This window comes from Panthera leo, chromosome B4 (assembly GCF_018350215.1).
Source record: "Panthera leo isolate Ple1 chromosome B4, P.leo_Ple1_pat1.1, whole genome shotgun sequence".
Classification (NCBI taxonomy): Eukaryota; Metazoa; Chordata; class Mammalia; order Carnivora; family Felidae; genus Panthera; species Panthera leo.
This window is the reverse complement of record NC_056685.1, coordinates 77,275,547-77,294,548: the sequence shown is the minus strand read 5'-3', so window position 1 is coordinate 77,294,548 and position 19,002 is coordinate 77,275,547. Positions and strand designations below refer to the sequence as shown.

Below are 19,002 nucleotides of genomic sequence, written 5' to 3'. Positions count from 1 at the left end.
GTAGGAATTCAGAAGAAGCAATTAGAATATGAAAACAGTTAGGAACAGAGTGTTTTATGATATAAACATAAGAAATTTCAATGGTATTTGAAATTTCTTATGTTTATATCATAAAACACTCTGTTCCTAAGTATGTTTGGTTTGCCATTAAAATGAAGTACGGGGCTCATGGGTCCAGGGACTTAACAAGATTAGGAAGAGGCCTGGTGTAAGTAAGCAGCCATCCCCAAATCCTGCTTGCAGTCTCTCATACCCAGCCCTGCCTGCCTTCAGTTCCTTGAACACATTGTGTTTCCTCCTTTTATTTGTGTGTGGTACCAGCTGTTCTGTTAGGCTGAAATACTAATACCCTCTGGAATTCAGCTCGGATGTCACTTCCTCAAGGAAACTTCTGATCCTCCCCTCCCTCCCCCGCCCCAGGGCTGCCGATTCCATTTTCCTGGTGCCTGGTGCTTCTCCCTCCTAGCTAGCATTTATCACGGCCTATGCCTCTGCTCCGTGAGGGCAGAGAACAAGTCTAGCTTATTCAGGGCTCTAAGCCAAGCACCAAGGGTGGAGTACACAGTAGGCACTCAATAACTGTCGAATGAAGTTTAACATTTGTTAAGTACCAAATGCTTCACTTCATTAATTCCTCTCAGTAACCCTTGAGGTAGATATTATCCTCATTAACAGATGAGGAAAGTGGCACTAGAAAGGGAAACAAAACACAAGAGAATCTTAAAGATAGAGAACAAACCGAGGGTTGATGGAGGGAGGTGGGTGGGGGATGGGCTAGGTGCCTGATGGGTATTAAGGAGGGTACTTGTGAGGAGCACTGGGTGTTATATGTAAGTGATGAATCACTGAATTCTACTCCTGAAACCAATTTGGACTGTATATGAACTGACTAAAATACAAATACAAATAATAATAATAATAATAATAATAATAATAATAATAATAAAGAAGGTGACACTAGAGAAATAACTTGCCCAAGGTCTCACAGTCAACAGATGACACAACCAGGACTTGACCTAAGTCACTTGGATGCCAAAGCCAGTGTCATTTTGTCTTTTATCTTCCTCGTTGCATGCAACTATCCTAGTGAAAAGCCAGGGTTCTCAGCACGGTACTACGTAATCTACCACCCGGAAGCAAACAGGGTCTGATCGAAATGCAGCGATGTGCCCATAATGAGCATTTGCGGCGTGCCTTCTCAGCCTCCCTTCCCGCTTTCCCCCAGCCTTGTTTCATTTGGAGGATACACAAGTCTCCTTGTCTCTGTTCACAAAGGTCTGGGTGTGCTCAGCCCCGGGGAAGAAGCACTGTGACCTTTACTTGAGCCAAATCAGCCTAATCCATTTGGTCTAAACATTATGACTGATTCGGGGATGGACTTGTGACCCCAGATTGTCAACAAGAGCCAGCTGAGACTCAGTGCAGAAATTGGGTGGAGCATTTGCAAAATAGCTTTGATCTTTCCAACTGGCCTTGGCCCCGGGGAAGCATGAAGATTGGCACCACTTCCACAGACTCACCACCTGGTAGGGCAGTCAGGAAGGGCAGATGTGACATCTGATCACATCAGCTGAGCCCTGCTCAAGCTGTGCGGGAGGCTTTCTGCCCCTGTGCTTTTCACTAATTTGAGTCTGAAGGTCTTTCTTCTGCTTATGCCTTTTTTTGGTTGAACACTCACGTCACTTCCAATCGAAGGAATCCTAACCAACACACGACCCAAAAGACATTGGACCCGTTTTACCTTTTCCGGTTTCCATTTTGCGCGGGCTTAGGTCACTTCCACAGGCTGTCGGAATGACCACAAACGTGTGTCTTCTGGCCTGTGGAGGAAAGCAGTGGGGAGGTGCTATGGCAGCCATGATGTCAAGACAGGTCTTGGGGGCGCCTGGGTGGCTCGGTCGGTTAAGCGTCTGACTTCGGCTCAGGTCATGATCTCACGGTCCGTGGGTTCGAGCCCTGCGTCGGGCTCTGTGCTGACAGCTCAGAGCCTGGAGCCTGTTTCAGATTCTGTGTCTCCCTCTCTCTGTGACCCTCCCCCGTTCATGCTCTGTCTCTCTCTGTCTCAAAAATAAATAAACGTTAAAAAAAAAAAAAAAAAAAAGACAGGTCTTGTAGTTTCAGGAATTAGGGCTTCTAAGACTTGCTCGGGAACTCATGGAATGTAAGAAACTTTATTTATTTCTCCACAGAAAGGATCAACTTTGCCACACCACTTAGACAAGAGGGAATTGATAAGAATGTACCCAGTACATTGTGCTATATGGCATTCCTTTCAACATGCTGATAACATTTCAGCATGTCAACCTGTGGTTTTTCATATTTCTCAAGCACTGGACTACCTTAACTGATAGTGAAGTGGGGTGGTTAAGGAGGTCCCTGCTTTGGAGCGAATGCAGAGGGAGGAGATCCCTGTTCTAGAGCTCAGAAGGCCTTAGGTAACTATCCTAACCTCACCATAACAGCAACTGTCTTCATGTTCAAGAGAGTTAGAATCGTTATGTTTCCTTCCTTTTTGCTTTATGAATGTTATAAGTGGAGGTCTTTGGACTCGAACTTTTCAAAATCCATTCTGATCCTCCCTCTGCTTTCTGTAAGCAATTACCTGGCTCTAGAAACATAAATCTGTATGTTCAAATAGCTTAATTTTCCCCTTCCAGACATTAAAAAAAAAAAGAAAAAAATGAAGCCAAGCCAGCAAAGACATAAATCATTTATTTCCATTCCTAAAATCTATATGAACGTATTGATTTGATAATTAAAATAGTCCTTTTGTAAAGTCATCTCAGAAAATATACTAAATTTATTAAAATACATACGAACTATTGCTGAAAACGCTATTCTTAAGCCCTCTGACCAACCTAACACTTTAGAGGTTCCCAGAGTGGCAAGGAACAAAGAAATCATCTTGGGACAAGAGGGGACATTTGGTCAGAATTATCTCCAAAATATGTGTCTACTTCTTGACAGATTCACAGATTGCCTGGGTTATAGGGGTTCTTACAAAATATGCCTAATTACCCAAGGTTTTCCTAATTACAGTGGCCCTTTTCCTTGCCTACAATTTAAGACATCCAGCAAAGTATACGCCACATAATCAGGAAAATGGAGTCAAGAACCTTAAGTATCTCAACTATTTTTATGGACATACTAACGGGTCAAGCACACTCTTCACCTTAAGAGTTGAAGACTGGAATGCAGGAAGACAAATGTGGGTGGAATACTGGAGAAAACACAGTAAAGCTGGGCAGAACTAGGTGTGACCTAGGCAGAACTGCCTGTGACCAGGCAGAACTGGTCCATTAATTTTGAAAACCAGCCCTGCGATCCTAAGAACAACACATGCATTCAGCTTTCTTTCTGAAAAAATCTGGGCTGTTCAGATTAGGATTTTCACCTGGGTAGGATTTCTTTATTCAATTTGTGAGTTATTAAGATCTTGTCACGTCTCCCCTTTCAAAGTCTTCTTTTGAGTGATTTGATGGCTTATTAGCGCCAAGCTCTCAAAAAGCGGGTACAATTAAAATCCGTCAGGTAACCATGTAAGTAAGACAGTTGTGGGGCACCTGGGTGGCTCAGCCGGTTGAGCGTCTGACTTGCGCTCAGGTCATGATCTCATGGTTCGTGAGTTCAAGCCCCACATTGGCTTCTCTGCTCTCAGCACAGAGCCTGCCTCAGATCCTGTCTCCTCCTCTCTGCCCTCCCCTACTTGTGCTCGCTCTCTTTGTCTCTCAGAAATAAAACATGAAAAAATTATAAAAATCTATGATATTAAAAGACAAAAAAGATGGCTGGGAGGATTTTGAAGTTACAGACTTAAGTTTGGGAATAATGGTAAACTTCAATTATGAAAGCCCAGTGTTTCCTTTTAAGGGAGAGTCCTGTTTTGCGTTTGCTTGGGTTTTGATCCTCTGGGAGCCAACAGAAAATGGCTAAACGGGTTATCACATAAACTTCTAGGGATGAAATTCAACTTTACTTTAAAAAAAAAAAAAGGTTTCCTTTCTCCCAATTAGTATTGTGAGTGTAAATAAAACTGTAGCCTTAAGCCATCTGAGCCACGCAGCTCTCCGCCCCCGCTCCTGCTATTTCACAGCATATCCACAGATGTGAGGGCGCACCAGCTCCACGGGCAGCGGCGCCTGGAGGTGCTGCAGCTCAAGTTTAGAGAAGCGCGCCCGTTCCAGGGCCTTCCAGCTCTCTCTGGTCAGGTTGCACCCATCAAACAGCAGGTACCATGCGGGATCCAGGACTTGTTGCCAGAAGTAATTCCAAGTTGAGCTCTCAGCGGCTACATGCTCCAGGAAATAGAAAGCCCCTCCCTGAGAAACAAACAAACAAACCAACAAACAAACAAACCCCGCATATTGGTTTTGTCAGAACAGGTTTATAAGATGACTGAAGAAGCTTCGATTTCAGTGGCCCCAGAGGCTAACTTCATGAAAAGGCATGGATAAATTAAAACTTGCTAAGGCACCGTTTTGGCCAATAGTCTCAGCTTCTGTCAAATTTTATACAGAGCTGCCAATTTCAGGCAATTAACACATATTTTCTGATCATATAGGGGCGCCTGGGTGGCTCAGTCAGTTACGTCTGACTCTTGGTTTTGGCTCAGGTCACGAGCTCACGGTTAGTGGGATTGAGCCCCACGTTGGGCTCTGTGCTGACAGCAAGGAGTCTTCTTGGGATTCTCTCTTCCTCTCTCTCTCTCTTTCTCTCTCTCTCTCCCCCCCTCTCCTGTGCATGCGCACTCTCTGTCAAATAAACGTTAAAAAATTCATATTATGTGAATATCTATTTTTTCCCTAAAACTAGGATTAGAATGTACATTCTCTTTTGTAACCTGCTTTGTTTATGTATTCGAATATTATCCTAAAACATGATTTAAAAACTTTTCACACAACATTTCACACCACTGAAGGTACCATGTCTCCTTTAACCATTCTCATTGAAGTTATTTCCAGTTTTTCATCATTATAAATACTATCACAGTCAATAGCCTTGTCCGTACATCTCTGTGACAACCTCTAATTATTTCCAAAAAAATAACTTGCTAAAAAGTAGAACTGCTGAGTCCAAAGTCTGTGTCTTCTTAAACTGTTGGTACAGGTGGTCAAATTGCCCTACGGAAGAGTCATAGCAAGTTTACATTCATACTAGCAATGCATATGAGTGCCCATTTCCAATAAGCTCTTCTCAATCCTTTTTTCCTCTGTATCCTTGGCAAGCTGATGGGTAAAATGGTATTTCATTTTCAATAATGTGTACATCTTTAATATCCTTAATATAGATAACATCTTTGCTAAACCTTATTGGCGATTTGGATTTCTTCTCTTCCGATTTGTCTGTTATGTCCTTCATCAGTTTTCTAGTAGGGTGTTGGGTTTTTCTTACTGCTTAGTGGGGGCATTTAGTATAATAAGGCAACATATACTACAAAGGTCTCCCCCAGTTTGTTGTTTGCCTTTTAATGGCACATTTTTTTTTTAACTTTTACTACTTTTATTTAAAAACAAAAATTTGGGGGTGCCTGGGTGGCTCAGTCAGCCCAACTCTTGATTTTGGCTCAGATCAGGATCTCACAGTTAGTGGAATCGAGCCCTGCATGGGGCTCCGTGCTGACAGCATGGTGCCTGCTTGGGATTCTCTGTCTCTGTCTCTCTCTGTCCCTCCCCTCCTGTCTCAAAATAAATAAACTTTACATACATACATACAAAAAAATTTTTTTTTACTTCATCTGAGAATTGCTCTTGGGTTCTGTTTTGCAAACCTGTGGGAGAGTCTGAATCCACACCCAGCATTGCCTGAGACTGAATAAGCATGTCTTACACTTTTGTACCATTGTCACAAGGATGTAAATGATATGATGAATTAAAATACTGAAGCATCAGCCCGTGGACACTGCCAAGTCAGCATCGTGAAAGTCTCCCCTCCCCCAGCCATCATGTCTAAGTCAGAATCTACTAAAGGGCCTGAACAGAAGCTTTTCATTGGAGGTTTGAGCTTTGAAACAACCGATGAGCATCTGAGGAGCCAGATGGGGAATGCTCACAGGCTGTATGGTAATGAGAGACCCAAACACCAAACGCTCCAGAGGCTTTGGGTTTGTCACCTATGCCACTGTGGAGGAGGTGGACGCAACTATGAATGCAAGGCCACACAAGATGGATGGGAGAGTTGTGGAACCAAAGAGGGCTGTCTCGAGAGAAGATTCTTAGAGACCTGGTGCGTGCTTAACCGTGAAAAAGATTTTGGTCGGTGGCATTAAAGAAGACGCTGAACAACATCACCTGAGAGATTATTTTGAACAGTAGGGGAAAACTGAAGTGATTGAAATCATGACTGACCGAGGCGGTGGCAGAAAGAGAGGCTTTGCTTGTGTGACGTTTGATGACCGTGACTCTGTAGACAAGATTGTCATTCGAAAATACCATACTGTGAACGGCCACAACTGTGAAGTCAGAAGAGCCGTATCTAAGCAAGAGATGGCCAGTGCTTCATCCAGCCAAAGAAGTCGACGTGGTTCTGGAAACTTCGGTGGTGGTCACGGAGGTGGTTTTGGCGGGAATGACAACTTTGGTCGTGGAGGAAACTGCAGTGGGCAAGGTGGCTTTGGTGGCAGTCGAGGTGGCAATGGATACAGTGGCAGTGGGGATGGCTGTCACGGATTTGGTAATGATGGAAGCAACTCTGGAGGTTGCGGAAGCTATAATGATTTTGACAGTTACAACGGCCAATCTTCAAACTTTAGACCCAGGAAAGGAGGCAATTTGGGGGGCCGAAGCTCTGGCCCCTGTGGTGGTGGAGGCCAATACTTTGCCAAACCACAAACCCAGCCTGGCTATGGTGGTTGCAGCAGCAGCAGCTATGGCAGTGGCAGAGGTTTAAAAAAATATTTTTATTTTATTTTATTTTTAATTTTTTTTTAACGTTTATTTATTTTTGAGACAGGGAGAGACAGAGCATGAGTGGGGGAGGGTCAGAGAGAGGGAGACACAGAATCTGAAACAGGCTCCAGGCTCTGAGCTGTCAGCACAGAGCCCGACGCGGGGCTCAAACTCACAAACCGTGAGATCATGACCTGAGCCGAAGTTGGACGGTTTTAGGTTTTAATTGCTACCAGGACACAAAGCTTAGCAGGAATGAAGAGCCAGAGAAGTGACAGGGAAGCTACAGGTTCCAACAGATTTGTGAACTCAGCCAAGCACAGGGGTGGCAGGGCCTAGCTGCTACAAAGAAGACACGTTTTAGACAATACTCATGTGTATGGGCAAAAAACTCAAGGACTGTATTTGTGACTAATTGTATAACAGGGTATTTTAGTTTCTGTTCTATGGAAAGCATAAAGCATTCCAACAAAGGTTTGGGTTTTTTTAAATTTTTTTTAAAGTGTTTGTTTATTTTTGAGAGAGGGAAGGAGACAGAGTGCAAGCAGGGGAGGGGTGGAGAGAAAGGGAGACACAGCAGCTGAAGCAGGCTCCAGGCTCTGAGCTATCTGCACAGAGCCTGATGTGGGGCTCGAACCCACAAAGCATGAGATCATGACCTGAGCCGAAGTCGACACTTAACTGACTGAGCCACCTGGGAGCCCCCCAACAAAGGGTTTTAGTGTAGATTTTTTTTTTTTTGCACCTGTGCTATTGATTGCTAAATGTAATAGTCTCATCATGACACTGAATAAATGTGTCTTTTTCAAAAATAATAATAATAAAATGCTGAAGCATCGAAAGCATTACTGAAGTCACGGTACCATTGTGTCATTAGGTATTTTATTCGGTGGATGTGATACGTAAGTCACTGTCATGTAGGAATTAGCAACTGCTGCTTTCATCTAGGGCAGTCCTATAAATGTAGGTGAAGTATAGACACAGTGGAGGGTATAGATTATCAGGGGGATTTCAGAAGTCTCCTACCTATCTGCCTCTTTGGGAAGTAAGGGGAAAGGGACCTCCAAATCCCTTCCAAAACCTGTGGTGATGGCCACACTCTTCTTAGCCTCTTCTATCTACCCTAATCTTGCCTATCCCAAGCAGAGAGCTTAGAGGTGGGAGTTTCCCATTTCTGTGGGCAAGTATAAGACAGGAATGTAAGTATAAGTTCAGGAATGGAAAACTTGGAATTTCCTGATTGGGTAAAAAAAAAAAAAAAATCCATAGACTAGAGCAGGAGAGAAAGGAGGAGACCCATGGAGGCCAGTGTTACCCCAAGGGTCACACAGGTTTAAGCGAGAGATAGATGCCTGTCACCCATTCAGGTGACTATTGAAGAGACAGCTGGATATGCAGATTTGGGGTTAGAAGAAAGATCTGGGCTAGATATTTAGATTTAGAAACCATCTGCCCCCCAACACACTCACAGTCTGTCTCTCTCTCTCTCTGTCTCTCTCTAAACAAACAAACAAACAAAAATAATAAATAATAAATAAAAGGAAGTGAGACCTACTAGCTGTGTAACCTTGGGCAAATTTCTTAACCTCTCTGAGTCTGTTTCCTCAAAACAACATGAAGACAGTATCTGCTTTAAAGGACTGTTGTGAAGGTTAAATGACAATGTAATAAAGCTCCTGGTTATATTCAGTAGAGAGTAGAAGGCTACAAAGAATGTGATCTCCTTAAGAGTGCTATTAAAACGGGGGTCAGAATTACTTGTTTTGTAGGGATAACACTGTAAGCAAAACATTTGCTAACATTGTCCAGTTAGTGCCCAGTCTCAGGACACAAAAACCCAGCATTTGGGTATAAGAGGCAGAACTTTTTCATTTACTATTTTGATGTTGGCCTATCCTTGAACCAAAGACAGAATTATATCATTGCCTGTAAACTCCATCTCAAGTCCTTTTCTTCCTGAGGAACTTCCTCTACTAGAAAATAAAACTGGGGATTACAGAGCATCCTGTTCTACTAGAGCAGTGAATTCAACTGTTGAGACATCCATACTTTATCTATGTTCAACTGTGTTTAGAATAAAACTATTAAAAAATAATAAAGGTAATAGGTAAAAATTACATGCAAGTATAAAGAATTCCAAACAATACCAAAAGATATAAAATGAAAAGTATGGGAATGCAAACTGGTGCGGCCACTCTGGGAAACAGTATGGAGGTTCCTCAAAAAACTAAAAACAGAACTACCCTGTGACCCAGCAATTGCACTACTAGGCATTTATCCAAAGGATACACTTGTGCTGTTTCGAACGGACACATGCACCCCCATGTTTATAGCAGCACTATCAACAATAGCCAAAGTATGGAAAGAGCCCAAATGTCCATTGATGGATGAATGGATAAAGAAGATGTGGTATAATTATACAATAGAGTATTACTCAGTAATCAAAAAGAATGAAATCTTGCCCTTTGCAACAACGTGGATGGAACTGGAGGGTATTCTGCTAAGTGAAATTAGAGAAAGACAAAAATCATATGACTTCACTCATATGAGGACTTTTTGAGACAAAACAGATGAACATAAGAGAAGGGAAACAAAAATAATATAAAAACAGGGAGGGGGACAAAACAGAAGAGACTCATAAATATGGAGAACAAACTGAGGGTTACTGGAGGGGTTGTGGGATGGGGATGGGCTAAATGGGGAAGGGGCACTAAGGAATCTACTCCTGAAATCATTGTTGCACCATATGCTAACTAATTTGGATGTAAATTTTTAAAAATAAAAAATAAAATTAAAAAAAAAAAAGTGATTCTTCCCCTGCATCCAATCCCATTCCTAAGAGGTAACCATTGTTAATAGTTTTTTGTCTGTCATTTCCTTTAACATATATACACATGCATATATATGTGTACATATATGTGTGTGTATACATATGTATACATACATATATATCCCACACTTTAACATATATACATATGCATATATGTGTGTATGTATGTGTGTATACACATATATATACATATACATATATATGTATATCCCACACATATATATGTGTATGTATATGTGTGTATATGCATATATACATATACATACATATATATGTATATCCCATGCACTTATATTCTACCTAATTGTCTATTCTTTGATTGCTTTTTTTCATTTAACATAATCTCTTAGGGATTTTTTCCATATCAACATAGGTAACCCTTCCTTGTTCTTTTTAACAACTGCACAGAATTCTTCTATACTCTGTGACAGTTTACTTGAATGGCCTTCTGTCGATGGACATGTAGGTTATTTCCAATTTATGCTATTATAAATACTCTAATGAATATCTTTGCATATGGCCACGTTTTTGCATATTTGTGCAGTATAACTATGGGATAAATTATTGGAGAAAAGACTCTGTGCACCTTTTGATATTTTGATAAATTTTGATATTATCAAATTACCCTCGAAAGAGGGCACTTCCTCCAATGTAAAGGAAGATGTCCTGCCTCCCAAAACCATAATACCATATTGGCCTTAAAAGCCTCTGATAATATTAATAGGTAAAAATGGTATCTGGCTTTATTTTGTTCTTTAAATGCGTGTCAAGTTGAGCATTTTTATCACATAATTGGCTATTTTTAAAAAAATTATTTATTTATTTTGAGAGAGAGTAGGGGGTGGAGGGGGCAGAGAGAGAGAGAGAGAGAATCCCAAGCAGGCTCCCCACTGTCAGCATGGAGCCCTTCTCAAGGCTCCACTTCACCGACTGTCAGATCATGACCTGAGCAGAAATCAAGGTGAAGCTCAACCAACTGGGCCACCCAGGCCCCCGGTGTATAATTGGCTATTTTTATTTATATTTCCATTCCTGCTATTTGCCTATTTTTCTCTTGTGTTTTTCTTATTGTTTTTTTAAAAAAATCCTACTGATCTTTTGATTTGTAATGTCTTTTAATATGAAGGAAGTTAACCTTTTTTGTCTATCATCCCTGGTAAATACTTCTATGTTTTTGTACTTTACTGTGTTTATAGTATTTTTTTCCTCTGTCGAAGTTTTACACTTTTTGTGTATTCAGAATCAGTCTTTCCCTTTATAGCTTCTTCCCACCTCTAAGATTCTACAAAATTCAACAGTGCCTTCTCTCCTAGTTGCCCTTTTTATGGTTGAACGTCCGATCCACCTGAAATTGATAGAACTAACTACCCTTGGGGATAGTGGTTGCCACTAACCAGTCCCCCTTGCACCGCCTCACTCACCGGCCTCAGCACTCGGCACACCTCCTGGAGGATCTGCTCCTGGTTCTGCACGGAGCACAGGACCAGGGTGCAGACCACCACATCCATGGAGCCATCGGCCACCTGCTGCATGTTCTCCCCCGCAGCCACCACGAAGCGCTCGAACTGCAGGTGTCGGTTCTCGGCGACGCTCTTGATCAAGAACTTCTCAAAGTTGGGGTTGGGGTCGATACAAGTCACCCTGCATCCAGCCGGGTAGAACTTGAAGTTGGCCCCGGTGCCGCAGCCCACTTCCAGCAGAGAGAGCTTCCCGGAGGGCCCCGCAAACTCCGGCAGGTTGCTGAAGAGCTCGCGCTTCTTGCTCGCCATCTGTTCGTTGTACATCACGGTGAACCTCCGCAAGAAGTAGGGGAACCATTTTTTGCATATCTGGTTCCACAAGCCCAGAAGGTTCAGCAGGAACATGGGAAATAGCAGGATGCCGATGGCCAGCCGGAGCGTAAAGATGATAAGCGCCATCACCAACAAGAGAAAAAGATCAACGGGTTAGCGACCCGGCAACCAGACTCCTTTATTGCAGGAGGTAGGCTTCTAGCCAGAGCCAATCCGCTGCGGAGGAAAGAAGAATTGGCCGGGCTAGAGAGACACAGCTCAAGTCAAATCGTGGGCGAGAGGCCCATTTCACCTAATTAATAGGCGCTGGGCAAAAGATTCAGCTTCGTTTTCATGAAGCAAAGTGAGAAATTTCCCAGCTTCTCAGAAGGAAAGTTGATTACAGTCCCTTATTCCAGATCTATTGCTGCTTCTCCTTCTCTGGGTTTGGAAACTACCGCTGGTTTCCTGCTGGAGTTTTATACTATGCACGCTGCTCGTACACACCCCATCCGGGTCCTCCAATGACATCTGCAAAGAAAACAGAACCCGTGGGTGGAGCCTGGCTAAACCGTACTGGGAGGCTGCTGCCAAGTGACCGCCTCCTGTCACCCTTTGGTCCCTCTCCTCCCCCAGCCCTGTTTTTAAAAAGAGGAAATGAGAAGACACGCTTGCCTGACCACAGTTAACGAGAGGTTCCCCCCTTTTGCATTCTGGATCGAGGCTCTCAGACGTTCATAACTCAACAGGATTATTTTTGAGTCACAGTTCTGGGCCTCCCATTTTTTAAAGGGCAAGTTTCAACTTCAAATTGTGCGTGACTGCTCCGTCACTCAGCTAAATTTAGATAAAAATAGCCCCCAGAATATTCGTGTTGGGGAACCTAAAACCCTAAAGTATACAGAAAGTAGTTTCAAGCATTCATCTGTTTTTAACAAGAAAGCCTTGGCTTTTGGGTGGGTCAGGGAACACAGAAATTTTCAAAAATTATGGTAACGTTTACTTTTTTTTTTTTTTTCAACGTTTTTTTTTTATTTATTTTTGGGACAGAGAGAGACAGAGCATGAACGGGGGAGGGGCAGAGAGAGAGGGAGACACACAGAATTGGAAACCGGCTCCAGGCTCCGAGCCATCAGCCCAGAGCCTGACGCGGGGCTCGAACTCACAGACCGCGAGATCGTGACCTGGCTGAAGTCGGACGCTTAACCGACTGCGCCACCCAGGCGCCCCACGTTTACTTTTTTAAATTGGGTGATGGATACAGGGAGTGTTCTGTTGATTCATTATTTGTGATCCTCTATATAAATATATCTTCCACATTTAGCAGCTTTCTTGAGGTGGAATTGACATACAATAAACTATATAAAGTGTACAGTCTGGTAAGTTCTGACCTAGGTACATACCTGTGACACCATCACTTTAGTCATCACCCCCGAAAGTTTCCTCTTGCCCCTTTGTGATCCTTCCCTCCTGCCCTCCCCATCCCAAGGCAACCACTCATGAGTTTTTTGTCACTAGAGACGAGTTATGCATTTCCTAGAATTTTGTGTAAATGGAATCAGGCATAATGTGCTTTTTTGTCTGACTTCTTTTACTCAGCATAATTATTTTGAAAGGCAGCAACATTGTTGCATGAATCCATTGATTTTGTCCCTTAGTAGTATTCCATTGTATGGATGTATAACAGTTTGTTTATCTGTTCACCTACTGATGGACATTTGGGTTGTTTTTGACTGTTACAGATTGAGCTAATGTGAGTATCAGCATACAGGTCTTTGTATGGACAAAAGCTTTCATTTCTCTTGGATAAATTTTTAGGAGTAGGATATATGGGTCACATGGTAGGCAAATATTTAACTTTTTTTTTTTTTTTTTTGCAAATATTTTTTTTTAAGAAACTGCCAAACTGTTTTCTGTAGTGGTATACCATTTTATATTCCCACTGTAAGGGTATGAGAGATTTAGCTGTTTCACATCCTGACCAATACTTGGTGTAATTGTCTTTTTTTATTTTAGCCATTTTAAAAGGTCTGTAGTAGTCTCTCCTTGTACTTATAATTAGCATTTCCCTGATGGTTAATGATGTTGAGCATCTTTTAATGGACCTGTTTGCCATTTGTGGTCTTATTTGGTAAGGTCTCTGTTCAGATCTTTCACTCACTTTTAAATTGGGTTATTTTCTGGGGCGCCTGGGTGGCTCAGTCAGTTAAGTATCCGACTTCGGCTCATGTCATGATCTTACGGTCCGTGAGTTTGAGCCCCGGGTCGGGCTCTGTGCTGACAGCTCAGAGCCTGGAGCCTGTTTCAGATTCTGTGTCTCCCTCTCTCTCTGCCCCTCCACTGTTCATGCTCTGTCTAAATAAAACATTAAAAAAATTTTTTTTAATTGGGTTGTTTTCTTATTGAAGATGGAGAATTCTTTGTATATTCTCAGTATGTCATTTATCAAGTGGGTGACTTTTTCCTAGTCTGTGACCGGTCTTTTTATTCTCTTAATGGTGTCACCATCTTGCCCCCTCTCCCCTGCTCCTCCTGCCTCTGCCAACCACCAGTCTGTTCTCTGTATCTGTGTGTTTGTTATTTTTTTTTTCTTTTTTGTGGGGTGATTTTGTTTTTTTTTGTTTTTTGGTTACACAGATGAGTGCAATCATATGGTATTTGTCTGTGACTGGCTTATTTTGCTGAGAATAATGCCGTCAAGGTCCATCCATGTTGTCTTAGCTGTGCCTTTTATTTTGGTAAAGTCCAATTTATACATTTTTTCATTTAAAAAATTTTTTTAATGTTTGTTTATTTTTAAGAGAGAGAGACAGCGTGAGCAGGGGAGGGGCAGAGGGACAGAGAGAGACACAGGATCTGAAGCAGGCTCCAGGCTCAGAGCTTTCAGCACAGAGCCCAACATGGGGCTCGAACTCACACACTGTAATATCATGACCTGAGCTGAAGTCGGACAGCTAACTGACGGAGCCACCCAGGCGCGCCACATTTTTTCTTTTTTTTTAATGTTTATTTATTTATTTTGAGAGAGAGAGAGAGAGAGCGCATGCATGAATGGGAAGAGTAGCAGAAAGAGAATCCCAAACAGGTTCTGCACCGTCAGCACAGAGCCCCACACAGGGCTCAGTCTCACAAACTGTGAGATCATGACCTGAGCCAAAATCAAGAGTTGGATGCTTAACAAACTGAAGCCCCCAGGCGCCCCTACATTTTTTTTTCATGATCCCTGATTTTTTTCCTAAGAAACCCTCACCTAGTCTGTGGTTGTGAAGAGTTTCTCTTATATGTTCTTTCTACATCTTTTGAGGTTTTAGATTTTATATCTAGGTCTATGATTCAAGTAAAGTTTTTTTTTTTTTTAAATGTGTGATATTTAAGGTAAAGGACAAGGTTAACTTTTTCCAGTTTTATTAAAATATAATTGACAGAACCTTATAAGTTTATATAGCATGAATGTTAATATTTTTTCCGTATGGATATCTAGTTACTCTAGCATAATTTGTTGAAAAACTATCCTTTCTTCAGTTGAATTATTTTGGCAACTGTGTTAAAAATATATTGGTCATATATACGTGTGGGTCTATTTCTGGGAATTCTGCTTTATTGTCTCTCTATCCATCCATATCCCAGGATCACACTGCTTTGATTACTGTAGCTTTATAGAAAATCTTGAAATCAAGTAGTTTAAGCTTTCTGACTCTGTTCTTCTTTCTCAAAATTGCTTTGACTCGTTAGGTCGTTTGCGTCTTTATATAAAATGTAGAAATTTTAAAATTATAGAAATATACATATTGTAAATTTTTAATGGAAAATGTAATTTCTTTAGGAAATTTGGGACTGTTCAGATTTTCTAGTTCTTCCTGTGTCTGTTTTGGTCATGTGTCCTTCAGAAATTTGCCACCTATAAAGTCCAAGTTGTTGAATTTATTGGTATAGAGTTGGCCACAATGTTCTCTTATAATCCTTTTAATAGCTGTAGGATCTATAGAAATGATACTGATATTTTGTGTCTTTTTTTTTTTTTTGGTGAATTTAGCTAGAGGGCTTTGTTAATTGAAGGCTACTTGATATACATAATATAATATTCTATTACTTTCAGGTGTACAACACGGCCATTCAATACTTATATGCATTACAAAATGCTGACCACCATAAATGTGGTTAGTTACTGTCCATCACCATTCAAAATTATTATAATATTATTGACTCTGTTCCCTACACTATACTTTATATCACTGTATACTTCATATCCGTACTTTATTGCAGTTCAATTTGTACCTCTTAATCCCCTTCACCTATTTTGCCCATCCCCTGATGCCCCTCCCCTCTGGCAACTACCAGTTTGTTCTCTGTATTTATGGATCTCTTTCTGTTTTATTTGTTCATTTGTTTTTTTTGTTTTTTATTTTTTTTTTAATTTTTGAGAGAGTGTCTTAGCGTGTCTTTTATTTTGATAAAGTCCAATTTATACATTTTTGCATTAACAAATTTTTTTAAATGTTTGTTTATTTTTAAGAGAGAGAGACAGCGTGAGCAGGGGAGGGGCAGAGAGAGAGGGAGACACAGAATCTGAAGCAGGCTCCACGCTGTGCTCTGTCAGCACAGAGCCCGATTCGGGGCTCAAACCCAAGACCCATGAGATCTCAACCTTAGCCGAAGTCGGACGCTTAACTGACTGAGCCACCCAGGTGCCCCTCCCCCATGGTATTTTCTTGCCTCTTTTGTTTTAGATTAAATGACCATATACATGTGGGTTTATTTCTGGGCATTCTATTCTGTTCTATTGGTTTACGTGTCTGTTTTTGTTCTATTACCATACCATTTTGACTACTATAGTTTTGTAGTATAGTTTGAAGTCTGGGAGTATGATACCTTCATCTTTGTTCTTTTTTCTCAAGACTGATTTGTTGATTCAGGGTGTTTTTTGGTTCCGTGCAAATTTTAGGGTTATTTGTTCTTGTTCTGTGAAAATGCTATTTGCATTTTGATAGGGATTGTCTTGGATCTATAGATTGCTTTGGATAGTATGGACATTTTACTCATATTAATTAATTAGTTCATGCCAATCCACAGCATGTTGTATCTTCCCATTTATTTGTACTGTTTTCAATTTCTTTCATCAGCATTTTGTAATTTTCAGAGCACGGGTCTTTCACCTCCTTGGTTAAGTTTATTCCTAGGTATTTTATTGTTTGGGGTACAATTTTCAGTGTGATTGTTTTCTTAATTTCCCTTTCTGCTGCTTCATTTTAAGTGTATAGCAGTGCAACAAATTTCTACATATTAATTTTATATTTTGCAGTTTTAGTGAGTTCAGTTATTCTAGTAGATTTTGGGTGGAGTCTAGGTTTTTCTTTGTAACATGTCATGTCATCTGCAAATAGTGACAGTTTTACTTCTTCCTTACCAATTAGGATGCCTTTTCTTTTTCTTGTCTGATTACTGTAACTGGGCTTGAACCCACGAACGGTGCAATCATGACCTGAGCCGAAGTTGGATGCTCAACTGACTGAGCCACCCAGGCAACCCTAAATGATTCTTTTTTATGTATTGTTGAATTCAGCTTGTTGATATTTTGTTGAGGGTTTTTGCACCTATAGTCTTTGTTTTAGAGCCTATTTTGTGGGGCGCCTGGGTGTCTTGGTCATTTATGTGTCTGACTTTGGCTCAGGTCACGATCTCACAGTTTGTGAGTTCGAGCCCCGCGTCAGGCTCTGTGCTGACAGCTCAGAGCCTGAAGCCTGCTTCGGATTCTGGGTCTCCCTCTCTCTCTGCCCCTCCCTTGCTCACGCTCTGTCTCTCTCTCTCAAAAAATAAATAAACATTAAAATAAATTTTTAAGAAATAAAATAATGCCCATTTTGTCTGTTACAAGTATTACTACCTGGCCTTTTTCTCCCCTTCCATTTGCATGGTATATGTTTTCCAGCCCTTCACTTTCATTCTGCATGTGTCTTTAGGTCTGAAATTAGTCTCTTGTAGGCACCATATAGATGGGGGTTTTCTGTTTTGTTCGTTTCGTTTTGTTTTGTTGTCTTGATCCTTTCAGTCACTCTATGTCTTTTGATTGGAGCCTTAGGTCCATTTATATATAAAATAATCATTGATATGTATGTATTTATTGCCATTTTGTGACGTGTGTCAACTATACTCAAGTAAAAAAATAAAAATAAATTGCAGTGTATACTCTACTAGTCTCTTTTGGTGGAGAGAAGCATTATATACCTGAATTCCGGTTGCCTGAAATAAGTGAACTCGGTTGGGTAAAAGATAAGAAATTGCTGGTTGTAGCTCCTGCCTGATTAGAAATACATACCTGAAGAGTAATTAAGGCATACTTTTTGTTAAAGCTTACTTCTTTATTTTGAGACAGAGAGAGAACACGGGGGAGGGGCAGAGAGAAAGGGAGAGAGAGAGAATCCCAAGCAAGCTCTGCACTGTCAGCACAGAGCCCAGTCTCACAAACCACGAGATCGTGACCTGAGCCGAAATCAGGAGTCAGCTACTTGCCCGACTGAGCCACCCAGGCGCCCCAAGGCATACTTTTGAAGCGAACCGCAAGACCTGCCCCCCAGTGCTGTTGAATGTATTTTGGAAGAGTTACTTAATATTTACATTCAGGGCTATCAAGTGAATCTGAAAGGTACACAGGTAGTATAAATAGGAAAAACCCAATACATTGTGCTGATTGTTATACAAGCATTACCAACGAGTTCCTTATAAGACCTTGCTCATGGAAATCTAGGGCCTCTTTTAAGAAAGAACAGTCAATAGCCACTCGGTGTTGCTTACAAGCCTGTACAAATCACAGTCTTCTACCCCATGAGTCTTAAACCAACAATGATCCCTAAGCGAATTAATAGAAAGAAAACTCATCCTTCCTTTCAGTTTAAATCCTGAAATTAGGTTAAAGCAAAGCGAAACAACAACAAAAACAAAACACTTGCTTTTAGCTTATTGAATGTAAAAACAAGGATGAGAAAATTAGTTCTCTTTTACAACATGGGTTCCCAAAATTCAAAGGAGATGTGAATTTATTAATCGTAGATACTGAGGCAACTTGTTCTTTTGCTTTAATAATTTATTTTATGTAAGTTTGTTCCAGGTTGGATTCCCTCTTTTATCCAGCAAGGATTTTAGTCACCTCTCCTCACAGTTAATTCAGAGAGTCCAAGGAGTACAAAATTGGAGCATGGGCTCCAAGAAAATAGGTTTAGAAGTAGGTAAGTGGCACCTGGGTGTCTCAGTTGGTTAAGTGTCCAACTCTTGATTTTGGCTCAGGTGATGATCTCAGGGTTTACGAGATCAAGACCCATGTCTGGCGGTGTGCTGACGGTGTGGAGCCTGCTTGGGATTGTCTCTCTGCCCCTCTCCCACGTTCTCTCCCCCCACCTCTCAAAATAAATACTCTTACAAGAAGAGAGAAGTAGATAAAGGGCTTTAAGAAAGTCACATGAGGGGCGCCTGAGTGGCTCAGTCGGTTGGGCATCCGACTTCAGCTCAGGTCATGATCTCGCGG

General features: G+C 41.3%; 1 protein-coding gene and 1 pseudogene across 4 annotated transcripts in view; one reads left to right on the top strand and one right to left on the bottom strand.

The window, feature by feature from the left end:
• The window catches only part of LOC122224549 (methyltransferase-like protein 7A), a 39,642-nt gene extending 27,638 nt beyond the window's left edge, over nucleotides 1-12,004 (bottom strand). The window contains exons 1-2 of one of the 4 annotated variants that reach the window (XM_042946539.1): nucleotides 11,136-12,003; nucleotides 1,742-1,820 (exon numbers count right to left, since the gene is read on the bottom strand). In XM_042946539.1, coding sequence (XP_042802473.1) covers nucleotides 1,742-1,820; nucleotides 11,136-11,633 — 577 coding nt within the window. In that variant the 5' untranslated portion in view covers nucleotides 11,634-12,003. Of the gene's footprint in view, nucleotides 1-1,741; nucleotides 1,821-3,862; nucleotides 4,320-11,135 lie in introns of those variants that run through there. The other 3 variants (XM_042946541.1, XM_042946540.1, XM_042946542.1) reach the window with 3 other exon arrangements.
• LOC122223950 lies at nucleotides 5,861-6,881 on the top strand (annotated as a pseudogene).
• Nucleotides 12,005-19,002: the final 6,998 nt, after the last annotated feature.